General features: G+C 38.0%; 1 protein-coding gene across 1 annotated transcript in view; it reads left to right on the top strand.

Annotated features, from left to right (window-relative positions):
* Positions 1-19,119, top strand: part of ATP8B4 (ATPase phospholipid transporting 8B4 (putative)) — a 193,216-nt gene that overhangs the window by 149,275 nt on the left and 24,822 nt on the right. Inside the window, exons 21-23 of the mRNA XM_033109347.1 lie at positions 8,490-8,637; positions 11,463-11,646; positions 12,168-12,391. Coding sequence (XP_032965238.1) covers positions 8,490-8,637; positions 11,463-11,646; positions 12,168-12,391 — 556 coding nt within the window. The remainder of the gene's footprint in view (positions 1-8,489; positions 8,638-11,462; positions 11,647-12,167; positions 12,392-19,119) is intronic.

A 19,119-nucleotide genomic window follows, 5' to 3' on the forward strand; every position in this document is an offset into this window, starting at 1 on the left:
AATTTATGAATGGGTTAGTAACCTTTTAACTCTTACATGATAATGAGTGATCAGTGTTACTGGAGGTACTTGTTAAAATACTGGCTTCATTCTGACCTAAAAATTAAGAATATTAAGAGCTAAGACGGGGCCTAGGGTTTTGTATTTTAATAATAAGCATGTAGATGAAGCTTAAGGTCAGATAAACTTGAGAAGCACAGCTGTAAAAGATGATGTATAAAGTTGGAATAGAGTCTTTTAGAATGAGGTATTTTGACACAGTTGCTATTAAACCTAGATGTATCATGCTTATGAGAAACAAGATACTGTGAAATTTGTGTAACCACTATATAAGTGGTAACATTGGAGGTAAGAGTGGGCAAACATTAAATGTTGAGAAATAAAATTTCTTAATATCTGCCAATTTATTCCTTTTTTGTTACTTCATTTGAAGAAAAACATTTTATGTCAGCATAAATATTTTCCCAGAACTTTAAAAAATGCAGTCTTATAACATTTTTTCCTTGCTGAAACTTGTGGTAGTAGCTTCTCTAAGCTCAACGCATTTTGGGTCTAGCCCAGCTGAGCGTTGACTTAGAGGCAAACTGCTTGCTGCTTGTTACACTCTAGAGCAGGGCTGAACCTTCCCTCAGCACAGCAGTGGTGCGTGAAGGGTTTCCTTAATGTGTCTCCACCGTTGAACTTTTGTTCCTGAATCCTGAAAAGAAAGGCAGTCTTAACTGTTAGCACCACTAACTGCTACTTGTAGATCAAATTTCCCTTCTTCTTCTTCTACATTGCCTTTACCCACTGTAGAAAACTGCTAGATCCTGCTGGTTAGAAGCTAGACTGGAGATTGCATGTGTGTGTGCCAAACACAAACTGAGAAATCTAATTATTATTGATATAATTTATTATTATTATTTCCATAACTTTAATGGTAGATTCCACAGAGTCTATGGGAGAAATATTAGTAATTTGGTAATTAATTAATTAAAGTTTTTTAATTTTTGTGTTTTTGGGGAATTTAACTCTTGCTAAAGGAAGGTAGTGAGGAGATCTACACTCTAATGAGCCTATTGCTAAATGCTTTGAGACCATGCCTGGGATATGTGTACATGTATTATTTCATTTTATTCTCAAAACAACCCAATGGTAGACATTATCATTATCCTTATTTCACAGGTTAGGAAGTTGAGACAGATAGTGTAAATAAGGTGCCCAAAGTTTCACAACTAGTCAGTGGTTCAGCTGGGATTCAAATCTAGGCAGGTGGTTCCAGAGCCTGTGCTCCAAATCACTTGTCACGTGTCTTCCTAAACACACCTTGCATGTATTCTTACTCCCTTTAAATAGTTAATAGAAAAAAAAATGTAGTTGTTGAGGCATCTTACTGCTTCACTTGAGGTCAGACACCAGATGAGCAACTAGGGCAGAATAAATTTCAGGGAGAGACAGCAGATGTTAGGTGGAAGAGTACAGACTTCCTGTTAATAGGAGCCAAGTTAGAATCTTGACTTCAAGCTCAGTGTCTAGCTGAGTGACTTTGATGTGCTATTCAACCTCTCTTTGCTTGGTTTCTTCATTTGTTCAATGGAAAATATACAAATACCTACCCTATGGATTATTTTAATTGGGGGATTAAGTGAGGTAAGAATTGAAAATTTTACAGCCATCAACGAGTATCCTCTTTACCTTCCCCATTCTTTCTCCACTTTCTCCACTTTCTCCCTTTCCCTCCTTCCCTCTTTCCTTCAGTCATTGTTCCCAATCTTTCCACCAAAAGGATTACTTTTATTAATATTTCCCCAGTAGACTCTATGGAGTCTATCATTGAAATTATATAAATAATAATAATAAAATTATGTCAGTAACAATTAATTAAATCTCCCAATTTTTATTTGGCAAAGACATATGCAATCTCCAGTCATAGCTTCTAATCAGAATGATATAGCAGTTTTCTACACCAGGTTGATGTCATGGTTGCCAAAAATGACAGAAAACAAAACAAAAAATTAGGGGTTCTATGCATTTTTATCATAGAGAAATTTACATTTTTTATTAACCTTCTTAAGATATTGAAAACACTATGCTGACCTCTACTACACTTCTATGGATCCTCTTCCTTTATTGGTTATATTGGATAATGATATTGTAGGTTGTTGTCAGTGGTAGCACTGACAAAAGCACTGAAACATGAAAGAAATCATGTTATATTCTAGGAGCAACATTCCAAGTTGTAGCTAGAGTATACCATAGACCTAAAGGTGGAAATAATTTTTCAGAGGTTGATTGGTGATAGATTGATTGGCAAACAAAAGTGATTATATACTTTATCCTGAAGGTATAGGGTGGATGTAGATTGCTTAGAAGCAGAAGCGTGACAAACCTAATTTTGCATTTTAGAAATAACACTCTGGTGACAGGATAGATTGAGTATGTTTGATGGGAAAATGAATGGTATCGGGAATGCTTCAGGACACTGTTAGAATACTCAAGCACAGAGATGATGAAGATTAAACTAAGGCAGTGAGATTATAACAATGGGGAAGGAAAGAGTGGTGTGAAATTGACAGCTATATTGGAAGTAGAATGAATAGGATTTGGAATTTGATTTGATGTCAAGAGAAGTAGAAGGATACTTTGTCATTCTAGCTTGTCTGACTTCACAGCCCAGAATACTTTCAGATGTGCAAGAACAGAAACTCATTAAATTTTCTAAAACTGAACTTGGACCCCTTTTCTGCCTGATGATAGAACAATTGAACTAGGCACTTGGGGGTAAATTTTGTTCAAGTGTAGGATGCACAATTGCGTTATGTGCCAGTGATTCTCAGCGTTTGCCCTGCTGGCCATCTAGTGCTTCCCACTTCGGTCCCTGTCTGGTCTCTGGTCTCTTTGCGTTGCTGGCCGTCCCTCTGGGATGATGTTCACACCCTCCTGGGGAAACATGAAGTTTGGCTGCTCTTCCTAACCTCTCTGTGTCCGCAAACACTTGTGCTCTTATATGGCTACTTCTGTTCCTGAAATCCCTTTACTCTAACACCCTCCACGTCACTGTCCTTCGGTAGCAACTCTTCCATACTCAGATTCCCCAAAATTTACCTGAGGATTTCATTACCCACATGGTTCCCACCAGTCCAGGGTATGGGTCAGCACCCAGGCTTCTTTGAGTGACTCAGCAGCATCTAAGCTCCTCTTCAGTGTTCCTCTACTCTAGGCTGAATGGAAGATGGAGAAAGAGGTCATTTCTTTCTAGTCTGTTGCTTGAGGCAACATTTTATGCCCAAATTCTTTTAAGGATTAGACTTTTGAGACTTGAAGAAACGTTTTTCTTCCCTCTGAAAAAGCCCAATTAGTGAAATTCCAGATTGCTGAAATTCAGAATGATGTCATGGCTATGGGTTTCAGAAGTCTATTTTGGTACTCAAAAAGCAAGATCTTGACTCTTTTTAAATGTCCCTTGTATTTGTCTCTGTCAGATCCCCCTGAGGCAAGGTCTGTTTCTGAGTTAACAGAGAGAGTCACCTGTGGTAGCTGCGTTGATTGCAGAAGGGGTGGGGACCCAAAGTTATCTCAAGATTTTATCCAGCTACAATGGGTCGACTAAGTAGATGACATAACCATTGTTATGTGGAAGCAAAGTAGAGAAATGTGAATTCGTAGACACCATTGTTGGGAGTATAAATTGGTGGAGACTTTCTAGAGGGCAAATTTACAATATATTTCAAAATTATATATACGTACACTTTTGACCCAATGATTCTTACTCTTAAGAATTACTGTTAAGAAAATAAATGGACAAATGTATGAATATGTATATAAAGAAATATGCATTGCTATATAAATTATGAAAATATAAAATTAAAATTGTTCAAATACCCAGCCATAAAAATTTTGTTAATAACTATGATATACTCATATACGTGCAATGGAATACTATGTAGTCATTAAAAGTTATTACATGTTTATTGACATTGGAAGATATCCATGGTATATTTAAGTGAAAAATGAGACTATGAAATATCATGCATACTGTAAACCCTTTTTTAAAAAAAGTATGTGAGTGTATGTGTGTGTGTGTGTGTATATATATATATATATATATATATATATATGTAAAACACTATGCATCTATATCCATATCTATCTACCTACCCATCATGCTCTGGAGGACATATACTGTTGTTCTCTCTGGTTGATAGAATTATGGATAATGTTTGCTTTCTTTTTATGGCTCTTTGTATTATCTGAAGTTGTAATAGTATTCATGCAATACTTTTACAATTAAAAAAAAAGCCAAAAAATTATCTCCAGTTTTTTAATGAGAAGAAAAAAATTTCAGAGGGAAAAAATAATTTCTATCTAGACTAATTATTTCAGTACCCTTGTGGCCACCTTGGTTAACTGACTGGCAAATAATGCTTATTTCAACTCAGACTTAGAGATCACCCCCTTCTTAGAGTCTAAAACTGAGAGGCAATGCATGGTAGAAAATTATGTGTAAGAGAAATCAATACATTTACAGTATGCATTTGCTTACTATTAGTATTGGGGAGAAAAGAACATCCAAGGAAATTTATTGCTGGAGGTGCTCTCTATAATTCTAATCTTGGATACTTATATCAAAACTCATAGTTTTGGGGATGAACTATTGAAATCATAAATTTATACCCTTCAGTTTTCTTGTGTTATGCTTTTGAGATCAGTGAGAATTCATACAAAAACAAATAAAATATATCAAAAGAACAGAATCCAGTAGCTATTCGGAGGAAATGACCTAAATGCTTATTTTTAAACCTGACAAATGTGTTTAGATTATTTCATAAACATGGATATGTAGTTTTCATGCATATTATGCATATGACTTGTTTGAAATTTAGTGGCATGAAACCATTTTAGACAGTTAGAATCCTGGGTTAATTTTGCTGCCATACCTGCTCTAGTACTGAGGACACGCTCAGAGGTCTACAATTAAACTCTTTTACAGTTTCTCAGAAGATTACTGTGTTTATTACATTTCATCAATACATATGTTGTCTGCCCAAAAGAAAAACAGACTGAGAATATAATTTTGCTTGGGGTGACAGGCAAAATTCCATGTTTCATTTTTGTTGCCTTGATTACATGCTTTGTTGTTAGAAAAATTGATGTCTTATAGATAATTAAACCATGAAGTGACTCCACTCCACTGCTTCTGAGAAGTATCCCAGTGATATACGTAGGAATTGATATTTCCTCCTTAATCAACAAAATATGCATTTTTTTTTGAACATCTCCTTGGTGGAAAGTTAGTTGTTTGAATTAGCAGGGTTGATTGTCTCCAGGGCCAAGGAGGTAGCATTAGTTGTATGACCTGCGCTGTATATAAGACAGTAGCCAATATAAGACGTTAGCACTTGGTGAAGGTGAACATCACATTGCCCATAACTGTAGACAGATTTTTTTGAAACACTATGCAGGCCCAACAAAAATGCATCTTGTTCCTAATTCCCAACTTCTAGTCCCCCAGGCAAAAGGTTTTTAGTAAGTTAAGTTTCTATCATAAATGGTAAAACTGTAGAGCACTAAGTAATCTTAGAGATCTAGTACACGTGGGTACAGCTACCCAAGTTTTCATAGCTGGTAGCAACCAGTCTGACTGGCTGGTACCACTCCCTCAGTTTCTAAGAAAGAACACAGTTTCTAAACTGGTTCAGAGGTTTAATGTCTTACAGGTCATACAGGTAGTAAAGGGGGGAACTAGGGATTGAAATAAAAATTTCATCTATCTCTCCGCTTCGGTACAGTTGGCAGAGTACTGCAGCCCCTTACCTGCTCTTCTGGCATTCTATCTTTATCTCAACATAGAGGCAACCTGTGGCTGAATCTATGGGTAAACCTGTTCAGTATGGTAGACCGAGAACTAGGAGTTAGAAGTCCTGGGTTCTAGCCTGGGCCTGTTACTGACTAATCAAATGGCCAGGGGTCAGATAACTCAGCTGTGGGCACATGAGATGCCAGAAGCAGTCCTCAGGCCTAAACCCAGGTCTCTGGGCCCCAACCCTAATGCTATTACATCAAAGTCAAGATTGTCTTCTTTCAAACATGATGTCATGACTTTAATTTATGTCCTCACACTTTTAATGCCTTAAGTGGACTGACTGACAAAAGGACTCCTTTCCCTGCCATCCCTTCTCTACAGACTGCATGTAAGCCAACGTGGGTCTAACTGCTTTGCCATGTTTGTGGTGGCATGGGGCTGTGAATGCCACGGTTGCTTCAACCATTAATTCATTTCTGCATGCCAACATTGTAATAGACTGACCTTTATTACAAAGCTTGGAAAAAAGGCATGCTTTTGTTTTAGCATGTGTTATTTGTATTCTGTGGTTAAGCATTGTGTGTAATGCCTGCAAAAATATATAGTTCATCTTCATTGAAGGGAGTTATGCATAGCTTTTGCCATCCTAATAAATTGTTTTTGTGAGAACCAGCTGGTATTTGAAGAGCTAAATTCCAGGAAGAAAAAAGAAATGACAGTAATAGAGCATGGGCAGAGGTCTTAAAACCTCTGAGCCCAGTCTAGAGGGTTGGCCAGTGCAGAGGAAGTGCGCTGGGAATTTAAGCAGAGCTAGAAAAACTGTGCCTTGTCTGCCTGGAAAGGGTTCATATGAAATGTTAGGAAGACAGTTTAGGGGGGGAAAAATCCTAAGTAAATAAAATTTCAGCCAATACTTTCATGAACTTCACCCTTCTTTGGAATGTTTTCATTCTCTGGGGGGAAAACAGAGATTGTGTCATTTATACAGCGAGTGTGAACTTTACGAAAAAGGAAACCTCAGGAGATTTTTGCCCTTTGGTACTCTCTTAGGACCCAATTTATGAGCTCTGCAACATTGTCAGAAGAATGTTCATTTTCGAGGAACTTGTCTCTCTTGCTTTCTTCATTATATGAGACTGTAAATTTTCATGTCTGTGAGAAGGATTCCCTGACATGGTTATCTGATGCAATAGTCTGGTCCTCCCACTTAAAACAATCATTTTTCATGTCTGCTTTCCCTCCCCTTCCCCATCCTAACTCTTAAATTTCACACGTAGCACTCTGACTTTATAATTTTTTTTATTCTGGAAACTGATAGCTAAATGCATAATATCATCCTTGGAGCCAGGGGTATGTGGCCTCTGGGTATGTAACCTCTGGGTTGCTGGGGTTCCTAAATACAGGCTATGATTTTGGTCCTGGACGGCAGAAGATGCTGAGCTGGAAGATAGGGTTTTTTGTTTTGTTTTGTTTTTTAAACTTAGCATGTAAACAATTAATGTTACATTTTCAAATAGTTAGAAAGTTGAAGATTAAAATGGTTGTTTCAGTACAGTGAACATTCCCTTCTTTCAGAGGAGCAACAGCATAAAACCATTTTATTAAATATTTTCTGTGTAGAATGAGCCTTGGGGGAATCATTTCATTTTTCTCTAAGCCAAAACATCCATTTTCTGGCCTCTCACTCCCCATTTTCTCACGCGCACTCATTTTGTATATGTGAGTTGTAGCCGAAAGTGTTGGTGGCAGACTTTGACACTCATCTTCAGGGAGTGTCTGCTGTACAGCTCCCGGGTTGTGGTTGAAAGTTCTGTAGTCTTGTCAATTTGCCCTATGTTACTTCAAAGCCTGTCATTCAAGGGTCTTTGGAGAGGAAATTTCCCTTCCTTTAAAAGCATCATCTTTCCATTTTGAAGAGAAAAGTAAAATGCCACTTCTAAGGATATTGACTCACCATACAATCTTCCTCTTCCTCAGAGATGGATGGGATGTGTGCAAGATTATTCTGCTGATTAGATCTGGGACAGTAAAGGGAGTTTCCCTTTGGAATGACCCTCTACACTTGGGTGTCTGTAGTTTCTTTAGAGACTTATTCTATTGTTTGAGCTGATGAATACAATTTTCACTTAAAATATTCCATTGTATTATAATGACTCTGCCAATTCAGTAAATGGCATCATTTGTTTTTAATTGTCAAATTTATAAAAGATGTCGTTCTTAGAAGCCTGCTGTTTTAAGATGGATGATATTACATTGTTCTCCAGATTGATTACTTTATTTACTATATAGATGCCCCAGAAGTCCTAGAAGATTTCATCAATTGTCTTTAGTCTTTCATTATTTAATGACATCATGTGACAGATCAGTGGTTCTTAAGCTCTTGAAGCTCAACCTTATATGCCAAATTTATCAAGAGCTGCTAATTGAAGCACAGATTAAGATGGTGATTTAGCTTATAAGTAATTTAAAACATTCAAGATGATTATGTTTTTATTATGTTGACCGTCCTACTTGTTGGAATTTGGAAATTTGCTATGGTATCCCTATCACAGAGAATTACCCAGCTTGCTTACCGAAACTGAATCTTATGCCACAGTCTGTCTGAATAGTGATGAAATGAATTTACCTCTAAGCTAGTCTCTTGTTAAAGTTAAAAGGTATGCTCTGTATACTTTGTTATGATTTGCTTTCTTCCCTTTCTTTTAAGGAAAGCAAAGGAAAGTTTGTTTGGACAAGACAGAAGCTTTTCCAATGGCCATGTAGCTTTCGAAAAAAAGCAGCAGCTAGAGCTGGACTCAGTTGTAGAAGAAACCGTAACAGGAGATTATGCCTTAATCATAAATGGCCACAGTTTGGTGAGTTCACTTAAGGCTTTGTTCTTTCTTTTTCTTCATCCTAATAGTTGTCTTTTTTTGTACTGTCACAATGAGATCTCCTTTTGTGTTTTCCAAACAAATGACACTACTGGAAGCAAGGCATATGTAATGATTTCCTGTTTGCAAAAGGAAAGGAAACTTCTAATATATATTTCATACATTATTGCTTGAACCACCACACTGAAGGGGGAGGATACAAAGAAATACTGAAATCACAGAATATCAATCTTGTCTAAATGACTATAAACCATTTAGCAATATCATTTAAGACCTTTTCTAAGGGAGAGTGTCACAGTTCACTGTTATTTAATTAAAATAATGCAACTGGATGAATGTATTACAATTACTGCTCATGTTAATGTTTGTGATTTGCAGAGTACAACCCGACCTTCATATAATTACCACACCAAATTATTGCCATTAAGATACCTCTGGTGCTTTTTCTAAATAGCAGCATTTTACAGCAATGCCAAACAATTTGCTTTGATTAGGAAATCTGGTTCTTGTCGTAATAGAATAAACTTGCATTGTACTTTTAATGTAGTTCAGGTTCCAAATCTTGAACAAATATCAAAACGCTCTTCTGAGTTTTTAATTTAGAAAACAAAAGCTCTGATTGCGCTCCAGTAAAATTATCATTTATATGCAAAAAGAGCTAATCTCACATCTTTCTTCAGCTTTGATGATCATTTTTCACTTCTGGAGTTTGAAAAATAAATGTTATCTTCTTTTAGATAGTTTCTTAGAGGACCAAAGAAGCTGGATATGCATATATTGTACTTTCCCCCTTGTGATCAGCTGTCTGTTAGCTCTTAGTGCTTAGAGCATTATCCAGCTGGATTCCAGACGTAATGATGTGTTGCCTTCTACACCGTGGAAAGTTACAGAGCTCAGCTGCAGGCCAAGCTCAGTTGAAAGTTTGTCCAGATGACACGAACTTCTCCCTTGCACAAATGAATAGCAACTGAAAATTATGAACCTGTCAACTGGGACTTGGAGCACGTGGCTTCCAAGCTAACTTGCCCGGGGACCACAATATGGAAAAGGTCGCCAATGAGCTGTACTTTGGTTTTTCCCTCAGGCTCAAAGAAACCAATGTGTGGTGGGTTAAATTATGCAGGTGATAACACACTATTCTCCCTCTGTCTCTAAATCTGTTGAAAGGAAGAGCTAAGATAGATGCTTTTAAGAACCCCTTCAGCATCAATGCCTAAAGCTTGTGAAACTATGAAATGTCATTTTCCATTTAAGGAGAACTGACCATGTTTCTGATAGCATTGTCAAAGGCTAAAAAAACAAACAAACAAACAAAACACAAAACAAATTATAATTCCAGTTTGCTTAAATCTTGATGCTTTGCAGAATATAATTGGGTCTTTCTCAGAGTCCGAGTTTAGGTTTTCATTTGTTGATAACAAAGGAAAAAGAAAATACAGAAAAGGGGACTATTCTGGGCAAGATAGTTAGTTACATACTTTTTCTTTCAGAAAGGGTATTTTTATTTGAGAATGCTAATTCACCATTTCCCCCTAGGAATTATAGGCCTTGACATGAGAATTTTCTACCAGTGTCATGTTTTTGTACTTATTCATCCATCCTTCTAGTCATACCATTAACTTGTACTAAGCATGCTAGGTCATAGTACTAGAACCTGAAGATAAGGATGTGAATAGAACATGGTCCTTGTGTTAGGGATTGCCATCTGTTGCAAGAACTGATCTCACAGTGGTATGACAAATACTCTAAAGAGGAACGAACACAGTGCTTGAGAGCATAGACACATTTAGTTCCTTTGGGAAAGTCAGGGAAGACTTCCTGGAGGAAGTGGTATTTTTAGATAGAGGAGACAGTAGTGCAAAGGTGCAGAAGCAAGAAAGAACGTCAAATTATGGAAATAAGCAATTTGGCATGAAGGGAGTAAAGAGTAAAGTTAAAGGTGGTGGTAGAACACAGAACTCAAGAGAAATATAAGGACCAATTGTGATGAGCTGTGAATATCTTGCCAAAGGTTCATTCAAAGATACTGATGACTCAAAGTTTAGGTGGATTCCCGTTTCCTCTTATTGTGTTTATTAAGTAATGTACAGTGAGATGTTTTCTAAAAAAAAAAATTCACAGTTAATTACAAAAGATTATGCTTTCTTTTAAAGTTATTTCTTGGCATATGTAAAGGCTATTATGTACTTGGAGAGAAGCGAGGGTGGAAATGGTTGGGGAACCCTGTGGGAGCCACCACCTGTTTTTTCGCATGCCACTCTTTTGCACAGTCCTCTGGATTTCAATCACTACTCTTCAAGGGCTAATTTCCAGATTATCTGCTTTTCATTCAACTGTGCATTAACAACCACAACAAACACTAAATATACAAAACAACAATGCAAAAGAAGCAAAAATTCCATCATGTAGGATAAACAAATTGCCATCATTTTGTAGTTAATTGTAAACTTGGTGAGGTGATGGATAGGTTCTGTCTTTTGTTTTTCCTTATTTCCAGAGATTCTGGAACTTCTCTGGCATTTATAATAACTGTATCTCTCCAGTGCAGCATGATAATGTGTCAAGGAAGACATGTAAAAGGACTGTGTCTTTTATGTTTATTCTAAAACTTGGCACTTAGTAGGAGTTCAATACTCATTTCTTTACTTGGTTGTTGTTGCTTGTGTGACCCTGAATTGACAATGACTATTGAAGTGAATTAGAAAAGAAATCAGTTGAGAAATAAGAAATCTGCCTCCCAAATGATGTCTCTTGTTTATTGTTTCTTGTTCTAGTCTGGATTTTTTTTTTTTTTTTTAATCACACAGGCTCATGTCCTAGAAAGTGATGTCAAGAGTGAGCTCCTAGAAATTGCCTGCATGTGTAAGACTGTGGTGTGCTGCCGAGTGACGCCACTCCAGAAAGCCCAAGTAGTAGAACTGGTGAAGAAGCACAGAAATGCTGTCACTTTGGCCATAGGTGATGGAGCCAACGATGTCAGCATGATCAAAAGTAAGAGAACATTCGCTCAACGGGGAATGCTGCCTATCTGGCGCCTTCAGGGTCAGCATTTGGCCGTATATAATGGAGACTGCATGACAACTTCATTTTCCCAGTGGTTCTGAGTGAACACTCTGGATCTAATGGGTCTACCATTATTAGTATTCATAAAAAAAAAAAAATCCTCTTTGTAACTAAATCATTTGTACATTTTTAGGCCAGAAAAGGACATTGGTGTAGAGGAAAGAACACTGGTCCTATAATCCCAACCCTTGGGTTGAGTCCCAGTTTCACCTGTAAATTACAGATTGTAAAACCTTGAGCACGTTACTCAAATTTTCTGAGCTGATGCCCTCTTTTGTAAAACTAGAATAAATACCAATTGTGTTTCATGTGATAATATACGTGAAAGTTACTAATGCTATACTGTACGTTTTCTGTACATGAATAATAATATAAAAATGGAATGACAAGTTCCCAAAGAGACTGTATCTTTGTTTGGGGAATGAAAGCCTTCCTCTTTTCCTTTGTAGGTGCTCACATCGGCGTTGGCATCAGCGGCCAGGAAGGACTGCAGGCGGTCTTAGCCAGCGACTATTCGTTTGCACAGTTTAGATACCTCCAAAGGCTTCTCCTTGTCCATGGAAGGTGGTCCTATTTCCGAATGTGCAAGTTCTTATGCTATTTCTTCTATAAGAATTTTGCATTCACACTTGTGCATTTCTGGTTCGGTTTCTTCTGCGGTTTCTCAGCCCAGGTTGGTAAAAAAGCACTTTTCTTTCCTTTATTAAGACCCCCTGGATTGTAAATGACTGTTCCTCATGGCGCTTTACTAGTAAAAAACATTTTTATGTGCCTAATACAAGTGACAGTATGGCAGTTATGTAATTGATAGTTGACTTGAACTTTGAACCCAAGAACAATATATAGTTAGTTGGAATTTTATTTCTTCTTCTCTTATTTACATAATAACCAGTAGGTACTCTTTCCTGTGCGTTGTTAAGTTTTTAGTTAAATTGTCTTTGTATGATGACAGGTAAGCTTGATGTAGAGTTTTAATTCAGAAGTATGAGAAACATTCACAAGAAATGTTGAGGTATCTCTATCGGTCACTCACCTAACACACTGAATGTAAATATTTTAAATCAGGGAGAAGTCATTGATACCCTGATAGCAAGGATGTTTTGACGGTAGCTAAAAATTAATATATAGATTATGTATTGGTAAGGAAGAAAAATTAGCAAATTTATAAATTAGGATTCTACTTTTGTATCCACTCATATTCATATTAAAGGATATTACTTAATCCCATATCTTGGATATCAGGAACGTTTGACTGTGGGTATCAGCTGTGAAATGTAAGTCCTATCGCATTTAAATATACTTATGAATAAAAAAGGTGTTAGTGTTTTAAACAACAACAAAAGAAAAAGATTGTCCTTAAAAATGAAACGGTGGCCATAACTTATTAGAGATTTCTTCAGTTGTTCTTCCTCTTGGGTTTAATCACTGGTTTCAATGACATGCATGAAGCTAACTTTTGTCAATCATTTTATTCCAGAAAAAATGAGGATGAATTAAATCTTTGCATTCTATATTATCTTAAATGTGCCAGGGGAGATTAGAAAATCCTTTTTGTAATGAAAATAGGTTTTGTATATCGTTTTCTTTTTCTGAAAAGTTGAGATTTCTTAAAGTGAGGGACACCTATACCCACTCCTAATTTTCTCTTTTAAGGATAACATTCCCAGAACTAAAAGCAGACTCTATTGATATTTTTGATCATCTCTAGATAGCTGAAGTAAAGCAAAGTCTTGATTTTAGCTTCTCAGAAATAAAACTTTTCTTAGCTCTACTTTGAGAAGGCATTGTGATGGGGATATTTACCTGCTCACAATTCCACCGTTGTCTGGCACAGATAAGTATGGGAGTGTGGCCTGTGCCTTCCTAGGCTGTACTTTCTTTCCCTCCTTGTAAGAATGATGCAAGGCTATTTGCTAAGCTCTGTCTCTGAGAGATCCAGTTTTCATATTTTAAGATTTGGGTCTTTTGAATAATCACAAACTATGCAGGGACGCCTTAATCCGCACTCAGAACTGTTTGGGCACAGAAAAGTTGTTAGTGATTTGTACAATATACAGACACACCGAGATTGGATAGGCAGGTTGACGGCCAAAGTTGTTTGTTAAAACTGTGAAGTTGAAACTAGTGTTTAATGACTTCTAACCTCTACATTTAGATGATTTTATGCTCTGCTTTCAGGATCTGATAAAATGGGTCAGTCAGATGTTAAGCAACTAGATTTTTAATTCTCTCGCCAATGTTCACATTTAAAAAGAGAACAGCAAGGGAGAACCATGATTGCTCCAAAGACATGAGTAGCTGATGTTTAAACCCAGCTGTAAAACACATCACCTGTCTAGAATTCAGTTTCTTAAGTATTTGATTTAATTGCAGATGGGCAGAGCCCCTGCTGGGATTTCTGCTCCAGAGCTACCAGAGTAGGAGTAAGAGCTGCCTAATCTGAGTGCTGATTGCTGTAGGCCCCGCCCCCCTTCTCCGTCTCTCTGCTGCTCAAGGGTTGAGCTCCTGCAGATTCCCCCAGTTATTCCACTGAGGCAAGAGGGGAATGGGCCTCCCGGGAAGTGTCCTTTAGTGCTCAGAGAGCTGAATGTCCATCTTGGGCTCTTTTTTCCCCACTGGGTGCAGGGCTGTGCCGCCTGGGAGAGGAGCGATGTGGTCAGAGGATAGCTGCTTCTCTTCTTGTATGTTCCTTCTCTGTCTCTGTGGTCTGGGAGGGGTGGGGGTGCTTCAGCCTCATTCCCCAGTTCTGGATTTTCACAATGGTGCTTGTCTATGGATAGTTGCCAGTTGGTCGTCTTGTGAGGGGAACTAACACTGTTCTTGATGGCATTACTCCTGAAGTCACTTTTTTCCAGAGAGTATTTGGCTTCTGCCAGTTCTCTGGGGACACTGCCTACCTGCAATCTTTTTATCTGTTCCAGGATCTTTTGAATTGTAAATCTGGTGAATATCATTTGTGATGCAACTTCTCAGGAGATAATTTTTTGTCTCTCCCTTTAGCTAGCACCAAGGTTGACAGTCACATTTTGTTGCATTCCCTTCTGCACATGGATTTTTCCTTCACTCTCACACTAAGAATTCAGCCCTTAGCTGCCTTAGCTGTATTAGATTCCTCATTTGGTCTAATCTTGGCATCAATAATGGTGTCTCTTACAGTAAAGTGTGTCTTAGAGTCAGTGAGATTTGGTATTAGTACCCAAACTCATTGGGCACAGAACCCTGTTTTTTTGTTTCCCCCCCAAGCGATATGCATAATGTCCTATAGAATATGTGCCATATAGAACCCACTTTGGGAAATTCTGGAATAGATGTCTCTTCAATGACAGTTTCAAAACCTCACAATGCCCTGCTATTTATCTTAGTTCCAATGTTTTGGAGGCAGTAAGATGTATGAAGGACAAAATTATGCTAACAATACTATCTCCATAGGAACAAGCTATTTTTCTCCCATTAAAAAACTTCCATTTTTTTAATTAACTCTAGTCTAGGGGACAAAAGAGCCCTGTTTTCACGTGCAAAAGTGTGGAGGATTTACAGTTAAACTCCTGCAAAGTCTTTCCACCATCCTCAAAGTTTTTCTCTGATTGTAAAAATAATTATATGTGAATATATATCAACTTTTATATATTAAGACCATACCATTTGTATCTTTCTTATTTTAAAAAAATCACATTTTGAGAAATCCCTCATTTTACATTCTTTACATTTTTTTCCTAATGGCATTCTGAAATATGGATTTATTATAAATTATTTAACTATTCTGATTTTATGAATGTTTAAATTGTTGCCATTTTAAATTGAATATTTATTCCTTGCCCTTGGCTGTGAGTCCTATGACATTGTCAAATTGCTAGTAGGAATATTTTTTTACCATCTTGGGAAGAAAAAACAAAATGATGAATAGGACAAGTCCCTACCCACCTGGAACTCATTTTCTCATTGGGAAAATAAAGAATTGCATATAGTAAGTCCAACAGAAGTATTGTAATTGAAGTTAATATGAGAGCATGGGAAAAGGAGAAATTTATGAGGATCTGGGACAACTTCAGGAGCTCAGCTAATCTCAAATGAGTACATGAATGTTTCCAAAATTAAGTGGAGGTCTGAGGCCTGAAAGTCTACCTACCTGCAGGGATTCAGGGGCTGGCTTGCGTAAAGGTATGAGACTATAAAGAAAAACGAGGAAAACCCTCCCCCACGTACCTGAACATGTTCCAACAGACCGGCAGTTAGCTGAATTAGAAATCTCTTTTTCATTTCTAAAATTTCATTTAAAGTCAACTCATTTAGAAAAATCTTTTTAAAACTGGATGGCATTGAAGAGGGGTCATACTTAACGGTATTTTGTACAGCAAAAGCATCTTCTAGAACAGGCGTTATTCCACTATGAAGATGGAAATTCTGGTTTTCCCCAGACCCACCCAATATAAGTGGCCTGGTGTGTGGTGATACCAAGAACTGGCTGTGAGGACCTCTTGGAATTGTCTCTTTCCCATTCCCTGTTTTTCACGAGAAGGTCCTGATTAGCAACAGGTTTAACTGAAAAATCTATTGGCATTTTTTCTTAGCCCTGTTTTTCTAAGAATGATATGCTGTAAATGAGGCAAGTGAAAAGAAAACAACATATTTGGGAGAGATACTAGTCTTTAGAGAATGAGATTTTTTGAATAGGGGGTACTTTTGGAGTCACACTTTTTTACCCCATTGAGATCATTTGGCTGGCTTTGGCCTCTAAAGCCATGTGCTGGGTGACAAGGCTTTCTTAGCCTCGAAAACCCATTAGGTAGCTTACTTCAAGTCTGTTAATGCAAGTTGGACATCTGATGTCTCTCTATCCCATGCCATTACTCTCCTAAATTGCTTCAATGGAACTGAAAGCTCCATGGTGAAATAAAAATACGGTAGTAATAAAAACTCGGAAGATTTCAGGAAGAGCAGGCATGTGTTTAAGAGGCCTTTGCCTTCCTTGGGAGGCCTGATCGTCAGTCACTTATGACCCATCCTGTCATAAATGAGACACACACACATCCTCCAACACAGAAGATACAGTCTTTGAATTCTCATTCATTTAACAGGAATAAACAGAGTGCCCGTTTAGGGCCAAGTGCTCTGCTGGCCTCGAGGGACACCAGAATGGACCACAGGGATACAATTCCTTCCTCAGGGAACTTACATTCTGAGAACAATTTTATTTTCATAACTGTGAAATTGATGTGGAATAATTCCATAGTCACCTTTCTCTTATTTTTCCACCAAGAGTTTTTTTTTTTTATTGTTGTTGTTGTTTTTTTTTTTTTTTAAATTACATTTGTCATGGATGAGCCATGTCTTGGGGCCAACTCTGTCCAATCTCAGTATGATTCATAAGTACCTAAATATTTCTTCCCTGCACCTCTCCACAGATTGTTTTGAAGTAATCCACTCTGCAGCCGAAAACATCGACCAAATGTAAACAGATTGTGCTTTCTTACATACAATGTTGACTTTTAAAAACACCAGTTTAATTACTTAATGAAGTGACATGTGCTATTTCTTTACTACCTTGGCCTGTCTCTCAGAGCCTGGTAAATTTTATCCAGGCTGTTCCTCTCTGATGATCGCCCCAGTAGATTCTAGCCAGTGCCCCATCCTGGTAGGTGGGCTGGGGTAGATGTGCAAGCCGGTCTAGCTGTGGCGTGCGAGGCTCAAAAGGGCCAGTGGGTGGGATCGTGCACTGCCTGTGGGATGAAGGCACTTAGGACATGTCAGATGAATGATGATGTGATACAGGCTGGGCTGTGCTTGTTTTATGGACTTTCTTCTGGTTAACGTCAGTACCGCGCCTCTGTTGTGATTGCTTAGGGACACACGAGAAAAGACTCTGCCTGGGAAGAACCAGACTCCTTTTGCTTGCTTTCCTGGGTGGACTTTCCTGAGAAACAGCTGAGGTACAGAACAAAAAGCGTACGTTTCGTTGAAATCTAGAATCTTTGCTCTGGCAGGGAATGTCAGAGATAATGAGTCCAGCCATTCCCTTTAGAGAAGAAGAACCCGAGTCCCCCAAGAACCAAGGCAAGCTGGGACTGGAGCCCAAGTCTTCCGACTCTCTTTTCAGTGCTCCGTCTACTCTGCTTGATAAGTGGCCACTTGAATTGTCACAGACTTAGAAAGGAGAATATTTTTGGAAAGCTGTATCTTGGAAAGGCTATTATTTTTCATTTTTTTTTCTCTTTTTAAACCGTCTTCCCCCAAATCCCTAACCAGGCAAATGTTTGCTTTATTTTGAATCTAAAGGAGAAACATCCAGGAAAACTCAGTATAATGTAACTGTTGGGGGAGGAAATTAACTCCGTTACTGAGAGAGAACTAATGTCTTGGGGGCGTATCTCCCAGACCTTAGGTCCTTAGAAAGGCCAAGCCTGTCACTAGGCAAACTGCCTCCTAGAATCATCTGGAAGCTTGAAGCCACCTTCTGCCAGCAAACACTACAACCAAACTGCTACTGAGACAATTTAAATATAATCTGTCCTGATGAGATTTCCAACCAGATTTCTGGACCAGAGGGGTTTGGAAAAAGGTCAAATAAGTCTCTAAGCTGAATCACAGATCCTTTTTAAGGACATGCCTCATCCTTAATCTGTTATCAAAGCCCACATGACTTTCATGGAGTCCACTGTGGATTTGTGTGCACTATTTGTATGTGTAACTCATTTCAAAAGCACCCTATGCCCTCAGGACTTTTAATAAAGATGAGCTGTTCCCACCAGGTATAGAGCCAAAAAAAAAAAAGAGACATTGGTTGAGGCCCTATTTAGGAAATTCGTGTTTGAAACTATGCAACTACTGGCACTGTGTACTTGTGAGATGATATTATCTGATGACAATTTATCATTGTCAGTGAGATACAGAGCTGTGTATGGTTTTTTTGTTGTTTTTTTTTTTCTTTTAAATTCTGCTGTGATATGGAAACAATTATGTTGTCAAGGCCAGAAAAACTTTAGTTCTGACAAACAATATAAGAAAACTCATAATGAAAAGTTTGGAAAGTGACACGAAAGAGTGCAACTAATCTCAAGGCTTTGACGACTTCATGGATTTAGTTACCTGAGAGCCCATCTCAACCTGGCATGGGGGTTCCTTTCCCCCTCGCCATCCAGATGTGCTCTGTGGAAAACCCAGGAAGGGGCGGGTGCTCAGGCTCAGGCCATTCCTGGATCCTGCAAATGGGTTTCTGCTAATTACACAAATCAGTAACAGATGTGCTGAGGCTGAGCACCTCATATTTATTCCAAAATGTGTTTTCTTTAAATGACAAATGTTTTTTAAGGCCAAAAAGAAAAAAAATATATATTGTTATATAATTTCCCCCTGCAACACACAGCAAAAAGGGGAGACATGGCTCCAAAGAGGTGGTTCATCCCG

This window comes from Rhinolophus ferrumequinum, chromosome 6 (genome assembly GCF_004115265.2).
Source record: "Rhinolophus ferrumequinum isolate MPI-CBG mRhiFer1 chromosome 6, mRhiFer1_v1.p, whole genome shotgun sequence".
NCBI lineage: Eukaryota > Metazoa > Chordata > Mammalia > Chiroptera > Rhinolophidae > Rhinolophus > Rhinolophus ferrumequinum.